Consider the following 23,988-nt stretch of genomic DNA (forward strand, 5'->3'; position numbering starts at 1 on the left):
CGCCGCTGCCAACGTCATCTACTCTGTCTGGCGATCTGTTGTCTGCTTTGTCTGATAATCTCAGCATTTTGTTTTCTTGCTGCATTGATTCTTGCTATCTCCATGCATCTGTGTTGTGATTTTTCCACAGGCTTTCCTTGCCCCATTAACAACTGGGATAACCTTTTCATGTTAGGCATAGGCTTTGTGTTTCTTAAAACCACAACAGAGCTAAGGGCATGGAGATGCAAGAATGTGGCGACAGCGCACATTGAAGTGATAAATCTGAAGAGATATTGGGAAGATACTGGCTTTACAGGTGGGGTAGTTTTAAAGACAAGCTAAAAGGCAGCACTCCCTACTTTGACAGCTAGGGAAAACTAGTTTGCAAGGGGCCTTTTTTGAAGCGGTTTTCTTTTGTTATTATTTTCTCCCAAAAGGCTTGGCAGGGACCCAGGCCTCTAATCTATCAGAAGACTCAACACGGTGTTAGCATTCCCAGGGCTTTTTTTTGAGCAGGAACACGCAGGCATGTCGTTCCGGCTGGCTTGGCATCACGGGGTGTGGCTTAATATGCAAATGATTCATGCTGGGCTTTTTCTACAAAAATAGCCCTGAGCATTCCACATTGGTAAGGCAAATTCTGCCAGGGAATTTAGATTGGAGCGACTCTGCATCGGATTGTACTGTAGGACGCTGAAAACGGCACCAAAAAAAAAAGTGATTGGATTCATACTGACCTTGTCCCAAACGTTGTTTCGATTGAATCCAACTCCTCTTTCTAGGATTTGCTTGTAGTTCCAAACAATCAGGATTGAGAGCAGCTGTTTCCTGCTGGCACAGTGGTAGCCTTTGGAATGGAGCTGGCTGGAGAGTTGTGGCTTGTACATTACTGTGCCCCGGTAGTCATTACTGCACATCCCAGACCCATAGCTGGACTGCCATAAGCAGATAAAGGCAACACTAAAATTAACTAGTGACCGAAGTTGCAAATCTGGCTCTCCTTGGCTTTCAAAAATCCCCTGCAGCTAAGAACACAGTAGCATTTCCTTCATGACACAGAATCTTCCCAACAAGATTTGCCATTAGGCATATACATGAGGCGTATGCTAAAACATATACTCTTTAGAAGTCTTTCTAATTGCCTGAACAAATCATTCAATGTAATGTGCATTCAACCCCTCAATTAATAGAATGCTAAGATTTTCACACCTCCATCAAATAAGACTAAAACAATTAGAAGGCATAACGCGGAACAGTCTGAAGTGTCATCTTTTAGAATAATCGCTGCTATGGTTTTAAACTGTTTTTATATAGCTATGTGGGTGACTTGTCCGGAGCCCATTCACGGGAAGGGTGGGATAAAAGAAAAATAAATCAAATCAACAGTGAATATCTAAGGGAACTGCCGTGCATCTTCCTTTCCCTAGCTTTGAAATAGATCCACCACCCCCAGCTATTACTGACAAAGCAACAGATTCCTCCCGGTGCTTTTAAGATCGGATGCGAATGGGATTGTCTGATTCTGTGTAGCTGCTTATGCTAAAAAGAGCAAGGCAGATGCGCAGTAGGGCCTTCTCTGTGCTGGCACCCGTCTTGATAGCTGAACAGAGATCTATCAAATGACATCTTCAACTTTCTGTGCTCCCTTGCAAGCTTTTCCAGTTGTACTTAACTTGGATTTCTACTGCTGGTGTCATTCTGGGCCTCTTTTCCTTGTTCAGTATTTCCTTTCAGTGTGTTTAATAGTGTAATCCTATGCAGTTACTAGTGGTTTTTTAATGGACTTAAACTGGACTAGCTGCATACAATTGCACTGGAAATATTTTATTAATTAATATGATCACAAGTTTTCCAAAAGCAGCTTTGAAACCAAACCAAGATGATATTTTGTTTCATGCTGCATGGTTAACTAGGAGACTCAATATTATGGTAGCAAAAACTATACCACGATTACAGAATTCAAAGGAGAAGGCTCTTATTGATGTATGAGTTATGAATAGCCATCCAAAAGGTATGCAGTAATAAAGGGAATGAAACTTTGTCATCAAGGTGTCCAGTTCAGTTTACTGGGGGAAGCTGGAAGTGAGGCACCCTGGAGCTCTGTACGACATTTAAAAAGGTAAAGGTAGTCCCCTGTGCAAGCACCAGTCGTTTCCGACTCTGGAGTGATGTCCCTTTCACATTTTCACGGCAGACTTTTTACGGGGTGGTTTGCCATTGCCTTCCCCAGTCATCTACACTTTCCACCCAGCAAGCTGGGTACTCATTGCTTAAGAAAAAAAAAAATCTGAATTGCAGCAGCGTAATGTGTATTCAGACTACTGGTCTACCAACACCAATGTCATCTACTCTGTCTGGCAATCTGTTGTCTACTCTGTATGGTAATCTCTAGCATTTTGTTTCTTGCTGTCTCAATTGGCTTCTGATGGGATACACATTCAGGGGAGAAGAGTGTCACCTAGTGGTCATACTATTTATTGCAAGTTGATGGATTAAGTTTCTATTGCAGACTGGGGATTTGAACCATACTCCCAGACACTAATTTCTACACCCTGCAGTGACTGTTAAAGTGACTAGATCCAGGGGGGCAGCCGCGTTGGTCTGAAGCAATAGAACAAAGCAGGAATCCAGTGGCACCTTTAAGACCAACAAAGGTTTATTCAGAATGTAAGCTTTCATATGCAGGCATACTTCTTCAGACAATGGAATGAGGGACAGTGAGCAGAACTATATAGCTGGTGGGCAGTGGTTGATAATGCAAAGTAGTATGAAGTTAGAATCCAGTGGCAAAAGTGAAATTAACAAATTGAAAGAGACTGACCATGAGAAAGATCTTGGGGTCGTGGTAGATAATTCACTGAAAATGTCAAGACAGTGTGCGTTTGCAATAAAAAAAGGCCAACGCCATGCTGGGAATTATCAGGAAGGGAATTGAAAACAAATCAGCCAGTATCATAATGCCCCTGTATAAATCGATGGTGCAGTCTCATTTAGAGTACTGTGTGCAGTTCTGGTCGCCGCACCTCAAAAAGGTTATTATAGCATTGGAGAAAGTCCAGAAAAGGGCAACTAGAATGATTAAAGGGCTGGAACACTTTCCCTATGAAGAAAGGTTGAAACGCTTAGGGCTCTTTAGCTTGGAGAAACGTCGACTGCGGGGTGACATGATAGAGGTTTACAAGATAATGCATGGGATGGAGAAAGCAGAGAAAGAAATACTTTTCTCCCTTTCTCACAATACAAGAACTCGTGGGCATTCGATCAAATTGCTGAGCAGAAAGGTTAAAACGGATAAAAGGAAGTACTTCTTCACCCAAAGGGTGATTAACATGTGGAATTCACTGCCGCAGGAGGTGGTGGCGGCCACAAGCATAGCCACCTTCAAGAGGAGGTTAGATAAAAATATGGAGCAGAGGTCCATCAGTGGCTATTAGCCACAGTGTGTGTGTGTGTGTGTGTGTATATATATATATATATATATATTTGGCCGCTGTGTGACACAGAATGTTGGACTGGATGGGCCATTGGCCTGATCTAACATGGCTTCTCTTATGTTCTTTGATCTTTCAAATGATCTTTCAATTTGTTAATTTCACTCTTTTGCTATTGGATTCTAACTTTGTACCATTTTGCATTCTTAACCCCTGCCCGCCAGCTACCTGTAGCTCTGCTCACTGTCCCTCATTCCATTGTCTAAAGACGTCTGCATGCATATGAAAACTTACATTCTGAATAAAACTTTGTTGGTCTTAAAAAGGTGCTACCGGACTCCGACTTTGTTCCGTCGGAGTGACTGTTTACAGATGAATAGTTCCTTATGAGAAATGAAAATCATCCCCCCGTGCATAGTTACTGAGGCATTAGCAGTGACAGATGGGTAAACAGGTCACAGATGCTGAAAGGAAGCATGTCTGAATCTGAAGGCTGCCTGCTTGGGAGACACCCCCACCAAACCCATTTAAAATTACCTGCTTGGAGGGTGAGCTGAGTATAAGTCAATAAAGAGCGACCTCTATTCACAACATCTTTTTCTTATTTTCAGGCACTTCTGATCCCAGACCCAGTGTGCAGTGGTTAGAGTGTCAGACTATGATTTGGGACACCCAGGATAGGAACCCAATTTGCTGTGGAAGTTTACTGGCCAGTTATATACTTTCAGCCATACTTATCTCACAGGGTTGTCATGAGGATAAAATGAAGAAGAAGATGATGATATTGGATTTATATCCCAGCCTCCACTCCGAAGAGTCTCAGAGCGGCTCACAATCTCCTTTACCTTCCTCCCCCACAACAGACACCCTGTGAGGTGGGTGGGGCTGGAGAGGGCTCTCCCAGCAGCTGCCCTTTCAAGGACAACCTCTGCCAGAGCTATAGCTGACCCAAGGCCATGTCAGCAGGTGCAAGTGGAGGAGTGGGGAATCAAACCCATTTCTCCCAGATAAGAGTCCACACACTTAACCACTACACCAAACTGAAAGAGAGGCAAAGGATGTAAGTCCCTTTGGGTCCCATTGAGGAGAAAGTTAGGTTAGAAATGAATAAAATAAACCTATCAAGGGACTTAAAAGTGAGAAGATCAGATTTCCAGCACTTTCTGATCTAGTCAGTTTCTGCTAAACAAATTGTTCTCAATAGTGCTAAGCTGGAAAAAAAGCACAAGGGTTGAAAGAATATTTAAGGAGGGACGGTGGCTCAGTGGTAGAGCATCTGCTTGGGAAGCAGAAGGTCCCAGGTTCAATCCCCGGCATCTCCAAAAAAGGGTCCAGGCAAATAGGTGTGAAAAAACTCAGCTTGAGACCCTGGAGAGCCGCTGCCAGTCTGAGAAGACAATACTGACTTGGATGGACCCAGGGTCTGATTCAGTAGAAGGCAGCTTCATATGTTCATATGTTCATGTCTAAATGGGAACAGAAAGCTGTACATTTCCTTTCCTTCTGTCAAAATGGATATAAAAGTGCAATCCTTACCAAAAGGTGAACGATTTATGTTATCTGAAGAGAAACCAGAGTATGGATATACTCTGTCTGCGTGTGTATGTATAAACACTGTGCCAAATATAGCTGGGAGGAAGGAAATGTGTTATCAGTGAAGTCACAGGCATTAGCCAGTAGTTGCTTGCAATAGCTACGCATATATCTGATTCACCAAAATTGCAGTCATAAGCTATGTTAAGATTTTCCCAGAATCTCTACAGAAAGTAGTCTAAGCAGAAACTAAGTGGTAGAATGGGGCAAATATGCATATCATGAGAAATAACATGCCTTCCTGTTCCCTTAAGTAATCAGGGAAGCTCTGTTCTCCCTACTAGGTATAAAGTTAAATTTACCAGTTCATGAAGCAAAGCCTTTCCAGTAGTGTCACCTATTAGAAATGTCTCCCCCATGAGGGCTGCCAGGCCTCTTGGATGGCTGCTTTCTACTGGCAAGTAGAGATCTTCTTTATTTACCAAGGTCTTTTAAGACCAAATTGATTGCCAAGACTAAAAATTTATCTTTGTTGGTTTTTATGTGAAGCTATGACAACCCTCATCTACGGCTCCGAATCGTGGGTTTTATACCGTCATCACCTACGACTCCTTGAGCGCTTTCATCAGCGCTGCCTTCGCACCATCCTCAACATCCACTGGAGTGACTTTGTGACCAACACTGAAGTTCTCAAGCGGGCGGAGGTTACCAGCATCGAGGCACTGCTGTTGAAGACGCAGCTACGCTGGGCAGGGCATATTTCTAGGATGGAAAACCACCGCCTTCCCAAGATTGCCCTGTATGGCGAACTCTCCACTGGCCATCGAAATAGAGGGGCACCAAAGAAGAGGTACAAGGACTCCTTGAAGAAATCCCTTGGCACCTGTCGCATCAACCATCACCAGTGGTCTGACCTAGCCTCAGATCGCAAAGCATGGAGGCACACCATCCACCAGGCTGTCTCTTCTTTTGAGAACGCACGCATAGCTGGTCTTGAGGACAAAAGGAGATTGAGGAAGAATCGCACTGCTACAGGACCAACCCTAAATCAGACTTTTCCCTGCAGCCACTGTGGCCGGACCTGCCTGTCCCGCATTGGTCTTGTCAGCCACCAGCGAGCCTGCAGCAGACGTGGACTATTGCACCCTTCTTAAATCTTCGTTCGTGAAGCCAAGCCGAGAGAGAGAGAGAGATTTCTTTTAATATTAAATTGGAGAAATGCCTTCAAAATGATGTAAAGTAAAAAAAAAAAAAATCAGCCTTTCAGTCTAAAGAAAAAACCCCAAAGCTTCATGTTACAGCAATATTTGCTGAAATGCCAAGTGGGGAAATGCTGGTGAAATGTGAGACAAGGGGTAGGATGGGAGGGGGGGAGAGAAAACTATTACAAGCCACGAAAAATTAAAACATTCATTTATTAGAATTTGTATGTAAAAAGACTCTTTTTACACATATTTTTATACAATAGTTTTTTTTCACTGATTTAACTGCTTCTGCCAGAGACAGTGCATTGTACATGAAAAGCACATACAGACTACCTCTGATGAGCCTGAAGTAGAGAGCTGTGGAAAGTAGAGAGCACGCAGAGTTCTATGGGCTCTGGGTCCCGCTGCCTCTCCATCTTACCTGCGCTGCTTGCAGCTCTTCTCCTCTGGTGGGGCACATATGCTGGGGGGAGAGTCACTATTTGGATGGAAGAATGGAGAGGAACACAGAGCCACTGGGAGGCCAAGCCCGGCCCTTTCAAACCAGCGACCCCGGGTTGGCCAGATGTACAGAGCAGCAAATCACAACACCGTTTTGTGCAGGCAGACACTGTATGGCTACAAAGGCACAGCGCATGGGGGCAAGGGAATGCCCCCCCTTCAGTGGGACAGGGGGAGGGAGACTAAGAGCTACCAGGAAGAATTCAGCAGGCACCAACACAGCTTTGATGCGGGTGCAGTCCTCAAAATTATTTTCTAATGATTGGCCTCGCAACAGCCGTCGACTGATGCCTAAAGTGCAGGACTAGTGTTTAAAACAGACACAGCCTCTTTCCAGCTTGCTACTCACACTCACACACACACCCAGAGGTGCGTGCACACACCCATCCTTAAAAAAATAGTTCACTTCAGAAAACTAGACTCAGATGTGGTTTGCTCCAGCGCAGGGCAACAGCCAGGGTCAAAAAGCAGCAAGAACTGAGGGTTCGATCCTCTTTTGGACAGCTAAAGCTTTACAAGTGTCTTTTCTCCTAGAATTTGATCTTGTTCTAGCCTCTCTCTCTCTCTCTCTCTCTCTCTCTGCCATTCAGGTATTACCACCAGGGAATCCTTGCAACACACAGCCAGTAACCTTTGGGCTAAGGGCTGCTAAACGCATGCTCCCGACCCTGTTCATGGACTGCCACACTTCAGACAGCTGGTAGAGGATATGGCATGAATGAATGCTTCTTCCCATGCGTGGGGGGGGGGAGGAATCTGCATGTTAGAAAAATGAATGTCAAGGCGAGAGTTGTGCTAGATTCCTTCTTCAGAAGAGGCTAGTTTTCTATGTGCTATATACATCTGAAGCTTGCCTACACAGGCTATGCTTATCCTCTCCCCCTTCCCCAATCACCACAAACCCAAGCCTTGCTATTACTTGCAAAGGCCACACTGCAATGGAATAGTGGATTTCCACCTGGCTCTCAGACAAAACTGGAAGTGAGTCTCCACCTTAAGATACAATTTGATGGAAGGAGAAAAACAGCTTTATAGGCCAGGATAATACCGATGCAGTCCTCTTGGAAATGCAGGGAAAGAAGAAAACAGCCCAGAGACCCTGGTGTCTCGTAAAGAAAGGCAATGTCCGGTGCAGGAATGCACGACAGAGAAACAGGCAATCGGATCAACTGGTCAGAAGCCAGTTGCCAGGGTGCTGTTATGGGGCCGGGGTATCTGTGGGAAGGGGGACCCCCAACAAGGCCTTCTCTGTTCTGACTGTTGCTAAAGGTAAGGTCAGCCCCGCAGTTCTACCATCTTGCATTCTCAATTTCTAGGCAGCAAAATAACAGAGCCTTTTCCCTAGTGTGCACGCGCACGCACGAGTGGTGCAGGCAAACTGTTTTTTTCGCAGACATTAAATGCCCCCCTGTGGAATAATTTAAGTCACCCTTTCAAGAAACATATACCCTGTTTTTAAAACAAAGAGAAACAAACAAAAAAAAAACCCTACCCCATTAGTTTTATATATACAACTGCTCATTAAATCTTTGGTCAACAAAATGCTCTCTCTGTGTGTTTATTTTGAAAGAATTTAGATCCTTATAAGATAAAGTGGACTAACTCCAGAGAGGGGTGTGTGTGTGTGTAGAGGCAAATCAGCAGAGAAAATATTTCTTGCTCAGATTCAGACAGGTGGGGTTGGCTTTTGTAAGTACGGCCAGGTGAAGCTGGACAAGGGTGGGGGGGGCATTGGGGGCAGGCATCTTACCACAGCCTCACCCCAAGCTGGTGCAAGGTCAGTCCTCTATGCCCAGAGCACCCTTTGCGGGAGCAAATGCTTCACTTTCACTTGGACAAAAAACCTAGGCAAGCGTCAAGTTTGGAAGATTAAAAAGCAAAAGTGACTTTTCTATGGCTCAGTGGAATTGGGGTTTCTTTTCAGAACACCCTAAAGCTTAGGGTAGCAGCCATCACCTGATCATCCTCAAGACTAAAACCCGAATTGTCAGAAAATGCGATATTTGGCTCGGCAGGGAATGGAGGCACCGGGCAACGTTGAGATGCCATAAGCCCGAAACATCTCTCTGAACCAGCAAGTACTCCAATGATCAACTGGGTTGCTTTCAGACTTTGGCTCAGAGGTTTCAAGGATATTCTTTAGCAGAAGAGTGGGAGATCTGTTACCCCCCAGAGGATCAAGGAGAATAGAGGCTCAGAATCCCACGAGGCACCAGCCCCTTTAGTCAGGAACATCTCCATGAGAATGCAAAGGGGGAGCTGACGGATATGATGCACCTTCCACCTTCAAACAAGGTTTACTCCTGACACAAATTGAACCAGAATTTCCTCACCTTCTCTGAGGTGTCTGAGAGGGAACAAAAGAGGGTTGCTGAAGTGCAAGTGGAGGCTTCAGGCATCCAAAGGAAAGCCATCAATTGGCACTATGGGGAGGGGACAAGGCAATGGGGCAAAGAATGGCCCTGACCTGGAAACTGGAGGGATGGCCTTTTTCCCCCCCCAGGAGGAGGAGATCATGCTGGCCAGTATGACTCTTGCTTTCTCAGCAAAGGTGCTCAGCTGGCCAGGTGTGTTCCAACCCTCCAAAACAAAGAAACAAAGCCTCCAAAATGAAGAGCAAAAGAGAGAGAGGGGCGGAAAGCGAGAGAGAGAAGGGAGAGCCTGTATGAGCATGTGCAGGTAGGCCCCCCCCCCCGCTATAGGCCAGATCTAGTAGTCCATTCAGTTCTCACTGCCCTTTTGGAATGAAGGGGTCTTCTTCTTCAGGGTCTGGCCTAGGCCCAGGGTCACTCAGGCATCGCATCATTCGCTGGTTGCTGGGGCTGTCGTTGCCCCCCGGGGTGAACACGTCATCTGTGCCTGGAGAGGAAGGCTCCTTGGTCCGCATCACCAGCCCTTCCTCATCCTCATCTTCCTCCGGGGATGGCGGGAGGTGGCTCATCCCTTTCAGTGCCTCGTTCACCAAATCGACGGACTCTGGAGACTGCGGTGAGGCAGGGTCAATGGTGATGATGGGGAGGTTTTCTGAGTCAGGCTTGGGATCGTATGCCAGAGGGTCTGGAAGGGGGAAGGAACAACAAGGCATGCTGAAGGGAACAGGCAGCCAGATCAGCCTCCCCCAAGCATCAGTGAACTGACCTTGGAGGCATGGCTCCCTCTTACAAGCTGAAAAGGTTTGCTGCTCTTGGTGTGCTTAAGAGTCAGAAATTACTCATTTCATTTACTCATCTTTCCTTTACTCACTCTCCCACCATCATAGAATTCAAAGTGATGCTCCTCTATCATTTTAACACACAATTTGGGGAGGGACGGTGGCTCAGTGGTAGAGCATCTGCTTGGGAAGCAGAAGGTCCCAGGTTCAATCCCTGGCATCTCCAAAAAAGGGTTCAGGCAAATAGGTGTGAAAAACCTCAGCTTGAGACCCTGGAGAGCCACTGCCAGTCTGAGTAGACAGTACTGACTTTGATGGACCAAAGGTCTGATTCAGTATAAGGCAGCTTCATATGTAGGAGGGTCGGTGGCTCAGTGGTAGAGCATCTGCTTCGGAAGCAGAAGGTCCCAGGTTCAATCCCTGGCATCTCCAAAAAAGGGTCCAGGCAAAATGGTGCGAAAAACCTCAGCTTGAGACCCTGGAGAGCTGCTGCCAGTCTGAGAAGACAATACTGACTTTGATGGACCAAAGGTCTGATTCAGTATAAGGCAGTTTCATATGTTCAATTTTTTTTTACACCAATCATATTGTTATCCTTTCATTTCCTCTACCTTCACAACTATCCTCTCCTCATTTTATCCTCACAACAACCCTTTGAGGTAGGTAAAACAGAGTGACAGGTCCAGAGTCCACCAGAGACAGTCACAGTGGAGTCCTCCTCATCCATAGTCCAACTACTCATAACTACTAGTATTCCCTACTACTCTCACTGGGAGTGCATACATTATTGCTTTGAACAAAAGTCACACTACCTAACAAGCCTGATACATAATTCCTAGGTCATCTCCCATTCAGGCATTGACTGGACCAGTCAAGTGTTGAACTATGATCCAGAAGATCCACACTTCACCATGTGGTATGCTGGGTGACCTTGGAGCAGTCAGTCTAACCTACCTTGAAGGGTTGCAGAGTGAGATAATGGGGGAGAAAGAACCAGAAAGAACCCTGAGCCTCTTGGGGAAAAGGGCAGAATAGACTGTACTAGATAGACAGACAGACCTAGATTTAGCTTCAGCTCAGTGATTGTGAAGTGGCTTCAGACCCTGTCCTGAAATTACCAGCCTTGGAGAGGTGCACCTCTCTTTCTGTACGAATGGGCTTCCTTCCTTTCAAGGAGACGATCAGGTCTGTGGCCCTCTAAGGACACAGCCCCCCTCAGACAGGTACCTTAGATCCCCTCACTAAATATTCAGTCTCAAGCTGGGGGGGGGGACCTCTAGACCTTTGCACGGACAGTTATTACACCACACTGCTGGCTAAAGTTAGTCTTCTCCTGTTTTCCAATATTTTATTCCATGAAAACAAAAGCAATAGGAGAACTAACAAATCCTGGGTTGTTATTTTTCAAAGCTGTATACAGTTATTAGGGTTTGTAGAATCTTTCGGGCTCAAGTGCCGTGTTCTACTGGAGAAAGTTTTCCTTCCAGACATTTCGTTCTCAGCTGCGGAGAACATCCTCAGTGGCGTTGCAGCCGGAGCAGCCTAGAAATAACACCCCCCCTCCAGCCGAGAAATAGCAGCTCTCCAGCAGCCCTGGCCTCACTCAACGCACAGCAGCCAAGAAGGTCAGAGCGCCTGCTCCGGCTGCAACGCCACTGAGGATGTTCTCCGCAGCTGAGAACGAAACGTCTGGAAGGAAAACTTTCTCCAGTAGAACACGGCACTTGAGCCCGAAAGATTCTACAAACCCTAATGATGTTACCAGCCGTGAAAACCTGAAATCTTTGTATACAGTTAAATTTTATTAATGTATAATATGAACAAATAAATGGAAACATTTGGATACCCTGTCTTTAGGTTCTAGTTGCTCTGAGGAGGTGTCTCCTCTCCCATCCCATGTAAGCTTGTGCTCTCCCTTTGGACTGCAATGCCTCCAAACCTCTGCAGGAGACAGAACTTAGGGGCGAGCAATTCTATTACTTTTCTGCATTCTGAGTGATTGAACGACACAACCACATTTGATGCAGACACAGTAGAATAGTCTCCTGCCCTACCCCATGGAGGAAGCAGACTGAAAGGAGTTAACACCAAAGCAGCAACTCATGCAGAGCCTCAACAGGCAACCTCTTGCTTGGATTCTAAAGGCACTTGAAAGACATTTTAATTTACCGCAGCATATTGACAGCTCAGGAGCATGCCTCAGTGGCAAAGATCAGTCGAAGAGGACACACACACGACATCACAGGGACCACGAAATGGAAGGGCCGGGGAGAGGGCAGAAATGTGGTCTCATGGGTACAGGGAGCTAAGCTGGGAAGGTTTCACTGTTGCCTCAGGAAAAAAGGAGTGGGCTCATATGGATCATACCACAGATGGGCCAGGTTTGGTTCCATTACCTGCCAAGGATGAGAAGCTGCAGTCCTATTTATATGCAGGGGTCTGATAAAGAAAAAAAGAAAGGACAAAGGAAAACTAACAGGAGAACAACTCTTTACAAAACCTGTTTGAGCCTGTTGCACCTTGGAGTGCTTAGTTAGATGAGTTCCGGGATCTAAGAACTATGTTTAGTATTGGGGAGGGGGGAATCATCCAGTCTTGATTGGCTAGGGACTGTGATTCAGCTCACTTCCCAGAGTGATCTGATTTATCTGGTCTGCAGACACTGCTTAGATAGCACACTGTTCACTTCTTTACTTCTTAGGGGCACACTGTGATCTGGGTGGTCCTAGCAGGGGCTGAAGGCCTTTGCCCTTCTTCAAGCCAGCTGTGGCGTAGGGTTTAAGACTGGTGGACTCCAATCTGGAGAACAGGGTTTGATCCCCCACTCCTCCACATAAAAGCCAGCTGGGTGACCTTGGGTCAGTCACAGTTTTCTCAGAGCTCTCTCAGCCCCACCAACCTCACAGGGTGTCTGTTGTGGGGAGAGGAAGGGAAGGTGTTTGTAAGCCATTCTGAGACTCCTTCAGGTAGTGAAGGGTGGGGTATAAAACCAACTCCACTTCTGTTGCTGATGCTGCCTTATTTATGCTCCCTCAGCTGGCTTGAGCATCAACTGCCCTGAGCCTGCCCCGAGCCGCCCTGAGTTTATCATCATCATCATCATCATCATCTTCCAGAAGAAATGCGGGCTCTGCGGGACTTTGAACAGTTCCGCAGGGCCTGCAAGACCGTTCTCTTTCGAATGGCTTTCACTGAGTAAGTTGCTAAGCAAATTCACCATCTGAATAGCACCAACATATCAACCTATTAATATTTACTTATTGTTTTAGAATTTTAATAGCTTTTAATTACCTGTTGGTTTATATTGTCAGTTTAACTTAATGTATTTTAACTCAATGTATAACAAAATGAATTTTGTTATGAGCCGCCCTGAGCCTGCTCCGGCGGGGAGGGCGGGATATAAATAAAATGTGTTGTCGTTGTTGTTGTTGTTATTATTATTAACTATTAGGAAGATCAAGAAACCTACATGACTTCAGTAAGATAAACATACACTGGAAACACAGAAATGGCATTTGGAAGTTCTGAGCATCCAGAGGTAGTATATATGGTTTTGAATGAAATAATAATTTAGAAATAACTTAGGGTGCAGTCACACCTACCATTAAAAGCGGGTGTGTAGCGCTCAAATCTGAACTGCTGAATATTGATTCGATGCAGGGCAGTTCAGACGAGCATCCAAGAATGCGATTCATTCTGTTGTGCGCGATCAGACATCCAATACTATCACGCTCCTTTCTTGGAGCATGCGTAATCAGATGGTGATTTCTGGGAGGGGAGGGGGTCCATTGAACATGCGCCCAACTGTTTGGAGCTGGGAAATCAAAACTTTCTTCAGAGGCAGGGGGGAAGGGCGAAAGTTTCCAGAATTAACGTTGCCGATCCAAACCACGGAACTGCCAGGAATTATTTTCCTAGAAATTGGCAGTGACAATGATATCTTGAAATCCTCCACATTGAAAAAAAAGAATTTTTTCCTGTTCTGAATAGTGGGATAACATTTCCCCTCCCCTCCGATCCTGTGTTGATTGGAGAAGCAGAAGCGTCACCTCAGATTCCCGGATGATCTGGCAATGCGCATGTCTGCTGGGGCTTTCTTTTTTTAAAAAAAAGGTGAGAAGCAGTATCGCGCGTGAGCTGTCCAAACAGCAAAAAGCCGATCTTGTGCCGCTGTTTTGAAAAAGGGCCGGACTTTATGCGCTGTCAAATTAACGCGGCACTGATCCGCAGCAAGTCGGAATGACCCCGGATGACGCTCGATTGCCAGATGTGCATGTCTGAACGAACACATTTAATCCGTCAGCCAGACGGAGCTGTGTCGTCACTAATGGTACAAGTGATCGCACCCCTAGTTTTGCTGCTTAAATGGCTGTCACCAGAAATCCACTTTAATATTAGAAACGGTAATGGAAATTTTGCTGGACTGTTTATGTTTTGAAGAAACTGTGCTCGATGACAGTGCCTTCATTTGCGGCCTAAGCAGTCTTATTTCCCCCCCTTCCCCAAACATCCAGCCTGACAAAAAGTTCTTGAGAACTCAAACATTGGCCCACTGTTATGACTCCCCCTTCCTCTGCCAAGGATACATGCAGGGTCAACCCCATGTATCACTCAGACACAAACCCCTCTGCCACAGGGCCTCATGCAGTGGGGCCTAAATAAGCCATCAGCGGAGATCTGCTGCCATTTATCTCCCCTGCCCAATAGATGAGCTGGTTCATACTGGTTCTTTGTTGCAATTATTTGGGTCCTGCGATTTTTCTGTTGGTTCAAAAAGGTTGACTTTTAAACCATTTCTGGTTTGTCGTTGAAGAAGATAGAAGAAGATATTGGATTTATATCCCATCCTCCACTCCAAAGAGTCTCAGAGCGGCTCACAATCTCCTTTACCTTCCTCCCCCACAAAAGACACCCTGTGAGGTGGGTGGGGCTGGAGAGGGCTCTCACAGCAGCTGCCCTTTCAAGGACAACCTCTGCCAGAGCTATGGCTGACCCAAGGCCATTCCAGCAGGTGCAAGTGGAGGAGTGGGGAATCAAACCCGGTTCTCCCAGATAAGAGTCCGCACACTTAACCACTACACCAAACCGGCTCTCCACACCAAACCGGCTCTCCACACCAAACCGGCTCTTGTAACGTGCTCTGAGCCCACTTTGCAGGGAGGGCGGGAGAAAAATCCAATGAATTAATCAACCACAACAATCGTCATCATCTGCTAGGATTCCAGTTTTAACAGGCACCAGTCCATCTTGGCCTTGGTCCTTGTTTTGAACTGTTGTGCAGAAGCTGCTTCAAGAGCACTGGGAGGCGGGGAGAAAACCTTTTCGTTCAACGAAGCAACAATATTAAAGCAAAACTTGGGGAGGCACGAAAGATCTGATCAGCAGCCACAACTTTGCTCTGAAAACCTCCCCCCTTTGCCAGGCCGCCAGGCTCTAATCTCCAGACACGAAGCAACTGCCCCTCGTTACCTGAACCAATCCGTGCCCTTGACATGGTTGGCGAGTCAATTTTGTGAGCTGGGACCGTCAGGTAGTTGTTCATCTGAAATCAGAAACACATGTCCCTTAAAAAATCCCAACCACATCGCCATCATTCCACTCCGGTCATATAGCTCTATCCCTTTCTCCCCCTTTAACACATCTGTCTCCAAGCCTCCCACCATACACTCTTACCTGGAAATGCCTCCCGCTCCCCTTTCCATAAAGCCATCGGAATCAAATGGTCACAGAGGTGGGGGGGGGGGGGAGCCCCAGTGCATCCCATTTCCCACAATGACAACCATAGTTCCCTCTAAGCTGTGCTAGGGGGTGCTGGTGCACAAACTTTAAAAAGACTGCTCACAGATTTCTGCTTCTGCCCACAGATACTCTTCAGCCCATTGGAAACAACAGAGGGGGCACCTCCTTCCGGGGCCCACAGAATTGGATCCCCTGGTCCATATTTTTGAAACTTGGGGGGGTGGGGTTGAGGAGAGGCACAAGCAGCCATGCTGCAAATTTGGTGCCTCCACCTCAACAAAACAGCCCCAAAGAGCTCCAAGACACCCCCAGATCAATTCTCCATTACAGCCTATGGGGCCCATTGACTATAGTGGTCCCCGTAGGCTACAATGGAGCCAGAAAAAAAATATTTTTGCACACCCCTATTATGCTTTTCAGTATGAAAAGTGGGAAATAAATATTTGAATAAATAAATAGTTTGGCCAGGTTGATAGATAACATTTAAGAAATTCCCTGTTCAGGGTTCTGACAGTGATTGTTCCTCCTCTGTTATATTTGTCCTCTAATGCTGGTTGTCATATTTCTCTAAAAAAAAACCCCAAACAAAGTAGGCTGCAAGAGTTTTTTTCACCCCTAAGTGCTGGTATGTTTTCTGAGGCTCAGTGAAGGGTGACAGTCTACCAATATAGTGGAAAGGGCTGGGTGAAATTTGACTTCTGTTTTCTCTTATAATGTTTAAACTATTCTTACAATCCAGTTTAAATATAATTTAAAGGAATTTATTTCTGAGATTTTTACAAGGTTTTGGAAGCAATCTAAAAAAAACCTAATTTACATGATAGTCAAATGTAGACTCGCTCACAATCTTAACGTTACTAGCTTTTTTCACTCACGTGGTAGAATTTCTGCCCCCAACAGTGTGGAGCTTAGAGTGAACATTGGTGGCAACCAGATACTTCTGGAACTATAAGCCAGGCACAGAGGCCAAAGCCTATTCCTGCTCCACAGAACTTGGAATTCAGAGGTATACTGCCTCTGAATAGGGAGGGTCCCATTTAACCAAGAGGGCTAACAGCCACTGAAAGGATGTGAATTTGTCTTAACTTCCTTTCAGCTCAGTAGCTTTTCAAAATGCAACAACAGCAAACAGCAAGCCTTTATTGGCATAAAACAGATAAAATAGCAGTAAAATAGCAACATAAGTAATATAAAATCCTAGATTATAGAGTACATAGGGAGCTAATATACATAAAATAAGTAAAATAAATATGAGTCGAGTTTAGCCAAATTAAATACTTAAAACAAATAAAATGTGGTCATTCCAGAACCATTCTCTGTCGTATTTCCATGGCCTGTTGAAGAAATCTAGCCACCATTAAAGTTACCTCAGCGCAAGTGTCATTTAAAAGTTTGTGGACTTTGCCTGTTTGTTGTTTCTTTTCAAAATGGAAAAACTTGGAGCGCCACAGAAACGCATCATAAGATCTTCAGTGAAATCCAGTACAGGAAGACAAGCTTCCTTGAAAGAAAGGCTGTCAGTTGCTACCAATGTTCACCCATGAGGGAGTGCTGAACGTTCCCTAGAACAGAGGACCACAACCCCTGGGCCACAGACCGGTACCAGGCTGTGGTCTGTTAGCAACCAGGCCATGAGTTGTATAATTATTTTATTATATATTGTAATGTAATAATCGAAATAAAGTGCACAACTGTATCATCCTGAAACCATCTCCTTCCCCTCAGCCTGTGGAAAAATTGCCTTCCACAAAACCAGTCCCTGGTGCCAAAAAGGTTGGGGACCACTGCCCTAGGATGTACACTCCCACTTGAGAGTGGCAGCCACTAATCCATGTGTTCTCTAGACATGTCCTAGAGCTATTTGCTATGCACTAGGAGAGCCAGTTTGGTGTAGTGGTTAAGTGTGCGGACTCTTAACTGGGAGAACCGGGTTTGATTCCCCACTCCTCCACTTGCACCTGCTAGCATGGCCTTGGGTCAGCCATAGCTCTGGCAGAGGTTGTCCTGGAAAGGGCAGCTGCTGTGAGAGCCCTCTCCAGCCCCACCCACCTCACAGGGTGTCTGTTGTGGGGGAGGAAGGGAAAGGAGATTGTGAGCCGCTCTGAGACTCTTCGGAGTGGAGGGCGGGATATAAATCCAATATCTTCATCTACCTCACAGGGTGTCTGTTGTGGGGGAGGAAAGTAAAGGAGATTGTGAGCTGCTCTGAGACTCTTCGGAGTGGAGGGCGGGATATAAATCCAATATCTTCATCTACCTCACAGGGTGTCTGTTGTGGGGGGGGGAAGGGAAAGGAGATTGTGAGCTGCTCTGAGACTCCTCGGAGAGGAGGGCGGGATATAAATCCAATATCTTCATCTACCTCACAGGGTGTCTGTTGTGGGGGAGGAAGGTAAAGGAGATTGTGAGCCGCTCTGAGACTCTTCGGAGTGGAGGGCAGGATATAAATCCAATATGTTCATCTACCTCACAGGGTGTCTGTTGTGGGGGAGGAAGGGAAAGGAGATTGTGAGCTGCTCTGAGACTCTTCGGAGTGGAGGGCGGGATATAAATCCAATATCTTCTTCTTCTATCTTCTTCACTAGGATTTTGTGGAACATGTTCAGGTGCTGCTCAGTTTGGGGCGGGGGGGGGGAATCCATATGGAAGTAGCTCTCTAAATGTAGACAAATGACAAACTGTTGCTTCCAGATCTATTTAAAGGGCCAGCTGTCATCAGAAAAATTGGACACCTATCAGTGGGGTAGCAAAATGGAGCTACCTGCAGAAAATGACACCTTTCCTGCATACTTTTTAAGTTATCTCTCGGCTTGGCTTCGCGAACGAAGATTTAAGAAGGGTGCAATAGTCCACGTTTGCTGCAGGCTCGCTGTTATAAGTTAAGGGAAAACAAACAACTTCTCTCTCAAATCCTAATTTTAAACATATGCTGATTCATAGCTCAATGAAAATGTTGATCCTCTGTGCAGCAGTCGTGAAAAAGAAAATGCTTTCTCGGGGATTATTAGGTAAGAGATTGAGGAAGAGAATGGCGAATGTTGTGACATCCTTATTGAGGCACAGTGCAGCCTCATTTGGAATAAGGTGTACAGGTCTGGTCACTGTATTTCAAAGAGGATACTGCAGAGCTGGAAAAAATACAGACCACAAAGGTGACCAACAGGTTGCCCCACCTTTTCTAAGGAATGGCTAGAGAGCTTGGGACCTTTTGGTCTAGAACAAAATATGGCTAATGGGAGACACGAGAGAAGTTTATGAAATTGTGCATGGGCAAAAGAACGGGGGCATTTTCTCCCCCTCCATGAGCTCAGGGGCACCCGACGTTATTGATGGGAAATGTGTTCAGCACAACAAAAGGAAATAATTCTTTACTCAGTGAGTAATTACTGAGAGCCAGTTTGGTGCAGTGGTTAAGTGTGCGGACTCTTATCTGGGAGAACCGGGTTTGATTCCCCACTCCTCCACTTGCACCTGCTGGAATGGCCTTGGGTCAGCCAGAGCTCTGGCAGAGGTTGTCCTTGAAAGGGCAGCTGCTGCGAGAGCCCTCTCCAGCCCCACCCACCTCACAGGGTGACTGTTGCGGGGGAGGAAGGTAAAGGAGACTGTGAGCCGCTCTGAGACTCTTCGGAGTGGAGGGCGGGATATAAATCCAATATCTTCTATCTTCTAATTAAACTGTAGCATTTGCTGCCAGTGGAAAGAGTGGTAACCACCAGCATAAATGGCTTTAGAAGGGGATTAGATAGATTATGGAGGGAAGGTCTATCAGCGGCTCCATGGTGACTGAAAGGAGCCTCCATAGTCAAAGGGAGAAAACCTCTGAAGACCAGTGCTGGGAAGCAACAGCAAAGGAGGGCCTTGGCCTTTATGCCCTATTTGTTTGACCCTCCAGGGCAACCGGTTGGCCACTTTGTGAGACAGGATGCTGCCCCAGATGGACTGCTGGTCTGATCCAGCAGGCTCGTATGTTCTTAAAATACATTTTTTTTTTTCCCATGCATCCTCTAAGGAGCTTGGGCAGCATACATGATCCTCCCTTCCCCATTTTATCCTCATAACAATCCTGAGATAAAGACTGAGCATACTCATGACCCTCTAGAAGACTAACAGCGTATAGGGCATACTTAGCCAGTGTTGTGTAGTAGGCAGAGTATTGGGATAGGATCTGGGAGACCCAGGTTTGAATCCCATTCTGCCACGGAAGTTTGCTGGGTGACTTTGGGCCAGTCCTACAATCTCGATCTAACCTACCTCTCAGGGTTGTTGTGAGGATCAAATGAATGACAGGGAAGAAATATAAGCTGCTTTGGGTCCCCACTGGGGGGGAAAGGCAGGGTACAAATAAAGTAAATTAATAGAAGAAGAAGAAGAAGAAGAAGAAGAAGAAGAAGAAGAAGAAGAAGAAGAAGAAGAAGAAGAAGAAGAAGAAGAAGAAGAAGAAGAAGAAGAAGAAGAAGAAGAAGAAGAAGAAGAAGAAGAAGAAGAAGAAGAAGAAGAAGAAGAAGAAGAAGAAGAAGAAGAAGAAGAAGAAGAAGAAGAAGAAGAAGAAGAAGAAGAAGAAGATTGATGATGATGATGATGATGATGATATTGGATTTATATCCCGCCCTCCACTCCAAAGAGTCTCAGAGCGGCTCACAATCTCCTTTACCTTTCTCCCCCACAACAGACACCCTGTGAGGTAGATGAAGATATTGGATTTATATCCCGCCCTCCACTCCGAAGAGTCTCAGAGCGGCTCACAATCTCCTTTACCTTCCTCCCCCACAACAGACACCCTGTGAGGTGGGTGGGGCTAGAGAGGGCTCTCACAGCAGCTGCCCTTTCAAGAACAACCTCTGCGAGAGCTATGGCTGACCCAAGGCCATTCCAGCAGGTGCAAGTGGAGGAGTGGGGAATCAAACCCGGTTCTCCCAGATAAGAGTCCGCACACTTAACCACTACACCAAACTGGCTCACCATAATGAGAATGAACAGAAGAAATTGGGCTAAGTCGCTGGCAGGTTCAGCAAAAGTGACCTCAGAGCCTATTCCTATTGACACTGAAAAGAAAGATCTTGCATGGGAATTCCTCCCCACCCCACTCCCTGCCATGTTGGCATCTTCCCTCGCACCTTCTGTTCCAGCTGCCGAGCCTTCTGCCTCCTCAGCAACATCTGGTTCCATGCTTCTTCATAAGGGTCTGCCACCAAGGTGTGCCGGTTGTATGATCGTAACTGCATGGGAATGCAGGAAATTAATGCACAATTTGTCTGGGTAAGTTTTGGTTGTGGTTAGCCCTGGGGAGTAGAAAGAAGAAGGACTAGGGAGTCAGCAGGCTGGACACTGCTGACCTTTGGAGATGTTCCAGATCAAGAGTGCTCAGGGATCAACACCCTCCCCCCCACATTTTTACCCTCTGCCTTGTTTTCTGCAAGTTGTTGCGCAGGATCTTCCGGATCTCCTCCTCTTTGTCTTTAGAAAGTGCTGGAAGGATACGTTCCACAGGTAAGGCTTTCGGATTGATGTTCCTGTGAATTTTAAGAGTGCAAAATGTCTCAGAGATTTGACTACAGGAGAGAGCCAACCCCCTTGCAGTTCTTAGTCAGTTTAACCTTAGATCTAAAAAGAACCTTCCTAGACTTGTACTTGGACTGCATACAACTTCCGTCAGTTTATATGGGACCTGTGGTTTGCAAGTACTGAGCTCAGGATCTCTCCCATCTTTTACTCTCACTTTGGCTTCAGAGTTTTGGATTCTGCATTTGGCCGGCAGAACAAATAATGCAAGGGGGGAATTTTAAAAAAAAAATAACTAAAAGGATCACCATCATCCTGTCAGTGGTGCCCTTTTGTGATGCCAGTCTCAGTTGTGGCCACCTTGCCACTCTTCCTAATCAAGTGTGCCACTGCTTTCAGATACCTCCTGCCTGGTTCTAGGACACCAAGTTCTGTGCTCAGCATGTACAGCATAATGGCTAAGTGACTATTACCAGGATAGAAAGAATGGACTGAGAAAACTTTTTCTTCCTCTCTCAAAATACTAGAACTCAAGGGCGCTCAGAGAAAATAGATTTCAGAGGGACAAAAGGAAACAGTTCTTTATTCAACAGGTGATGAAAATGCAGAATTTGCTGCCAGGGTTTGACCACAAATTAAGATACCAAAATGGGTGTTTGAGAGAGAACTTGGCTGGAGGTTTCAGTTGACTCACGAGGAAGCTGCAGGAGCAGCGGAACGCAATCAAAGCCGGGGTTTGCGTGAAGGCTAGAATTTTTCCTTCAGAAGTCAACAAGCAACGGAGGGACTCCTGTGGAACTTTATTATTGAGTCTTAGTACTCAGTTTGGAAAACTCAGAGACTGTGTGGGGTCCTCCCTGGAATATTGTTTTGAGACTTTCGTTTGTTGTCTATTTATACTTTATGAATGCATGCCCACTGTTGTAGGCTGTTCATTTCATGATAATAGAATTTTGTATACACCAGTCAAGAGTGTTTGTTTTTGCACAATATTTTGTATTTTTGTAGGGTTGGACCACTGGCACAGTCGGCTTTAAAAGAGGATTAGACAGATTCATGGAAGAGAGGTTTTCGAACGGCTACTCGTCACAGTGGCTAAAAAGAACCTCCACAGGCAGAGGCAATCAGCCACTGAGACACAGCGCCAGGGGAAGGCGTTGGCCTCTGTGCCCTGTTGTTGGCCCTCCAGAATAACCAGCTGGCCACTGTGTGACCAGCAGACTGATCCGGCAGGGCTCTTCTTATGTTCTTATGACTGAGCCATGAATCAAGAAGCCCACTGTTTGAATCTGAGTTTATGAAGTTTATGAAGATGGCTTTAGGCAATACTGAACTGAGAACAACAAACCCGGCCTGCCTTACAAGACTGTTGTTATGATTTCAAGGTAATACATCTAGCAACACCGTGAACCCTCCAAAGGACTTCTGTAAAGTTAGCTTCTTTTGATCACCTGGCTTTTGGGGGTAGAGGCAGGTCGCCCCTTCTGCTCACAGAGATTTAACTCCCATTTCCCTGCCTATCGGTACTCACTGCATGGAGACTGTAGAGACAGCCGAGGGGATTTTGCCCACGCCCCCACTCTCCACCAGTTCGATGGCCTGCTTCATCTCCATCTTGTGATAAAAGGCAATCAGCTGGGGCTCTTTGGACCTCTCCCCAGCAATCAGGCACTTCTTGATGTACTTCTTGTTGAAGCGATTTAGCCTTTTCAGAAGTGATTTGGGGGGGGGGGGGGCGGGGGAAAGAGAGAGAAAGAAAAAACACAAACATCAAATGCCATCAGCATGCCATTACCTAGTCCATTCAGTTAACAAGAAGATGTTGGATTTATACCCCGCCCTTCACTCCCAAAGAGTCTCAGAGCGGCTCACAATCTCCTTTACCTTCCTCCCCCACAACGAACACCCTGTGAGGTGGGTGGGGCTGAGAGGGCTGTCACAGCAGCTGCCCTTTCAAGACAACCTCTGCCAGAGCTATGGCTGACCCAAGACCATCCCAGCAGGTGCAAGTGGAGGAGTGGGGAATCAAACCCGGTTCTCCCAGATAAGAGTCCGCACACTTAACCACTACACCAAACTGGCTCTCCAAACAAAGCCCCCAGAAAGCATTTTTTGGGGGGTGGAGTGGGGGGAGATTGGTTTCACAAATCAATCTTCCTTCTCTGTGGTCCTGGGATGGGGTAGTCCTTCCTCCTGGGATATAACTCCTCCTCTCCAAAGGCAGGATTGTCCCGTTTTGTGATCCTGGAAGGGAGGAGCTTGTCCCAGGAGTCCTCAGTCTGTTTCCAAGTCCTAACTCTCCCTCGTTGTAACAACCAACAACTCAAAGGAGACGACATTAGGAAACTTTCCTATTAATAACCAGAGCCAACCACAACAGGCCAAACTGCTCCAGTTCCAGAAAAAAAAATGTTCGTGCAGATGGCTCAACCACTCCCTAGCCTACTGTCCTTTCCTACAGATAGTGACAGCGACTAGAGGAACCTAAATTCAGACAGCAGACACCCCTCCCCTGCCCTCAGCACTAGGAGCCCATATCAGAGAAAAATCCTCAGGTGGGTAGGACTGCCCCCCCCCAGACCACCAAGAAGGAAGATTCACGGTAAGTGAAACAAATCTTCAGTTCTCCAGTGACCCCAGGAATGGGACAGTCCTTACTTCTGGGACATAAAAAAGCAGTGTGCCCCAGGGTGTGAGAACTCAGCTCCTAGGCCAGAAGTGTGTCCTATAGGACCCTCCTTCTGAAGGCTGCTTCAGCTGAGGCCCCCTTATCTATCCTGTAGTGCCTGGTAAATGAGTGCACCAACTTCCAGGTAGCAGTCTGGCATATTATTTCTAACAATCCAATCCGTCAGTCAGTCCTGGAACATTTAGAAAGGATGGCTGTGATTACTAAGAGCCAGCGTGGGTTTGTCAAGAACAAGTCATGTCAGACTAACCTGATCTC

General features: G+C 46.2%; 1 protein-coding gene and 1 non-coding gene across 2 annotated transcripts in view; one reads left to right on the top strand and one right to left on the bottom strand.

The window, feature by feature from the left end:
* Positions 1–6,342: 6,342 nt before the first annotated feature.
* SLC9A1 (solute carrier family 9 member A1) overlaps positions 6,343–23,988 on the bottom strand; it is a 104,211-nt gene continuing 86,565 nt past the window's right edge. The window contains exons 8-12 of the mRNA XM_060257916.1: positions 22,573–22,746; positions 20,938–21,052; positions 20,657–20,758; positions 15,273–15,345; positions 6,343–9,709 (exon numbers count right to left, since the gene is read on the bottom strand). Of these exons, the coding sequence (XP_060113899.1) occupies positions 9,381–9,709; positions 15,273–15,345; positions 20,657–20,758; positions 20,938–21,052; positions 22,573–22,746 (793 nt within the window). The 3' untranslated portion in view covers positions 6,343–9,380. The remainder of the gene's footprint in view (positions 9,710–15,272; positions 15,346–20,656; positions 20,759–20,937; positions 21,053–22,572; positions 22,747–23,988) is intronic.
* Positions 10,169–10,235, top strand: TRNAP-CGG (transfer RNA proline (anticodon CGG)). The gene has a single exon. It is a non-coding gene; the product is annotated as a tRNA-Pro (tRNA).

Source organism: Heteronotia binoei, chromosome 17, assembly GCF_032191835.1.
Source record: "Heteronotia binoei isolate CCM8104 ecotype False Entrance Well chromosome 17, APGP_CSIRO_Hbin_v1, whole genome shotgun sequence".
Taxonomy (NCBI): Eukaryota; Metazoa; Chordata; class Lepidosauria; order Squamata; family Gekkonidae; genus Heteronotia; species Heteronotia binoei.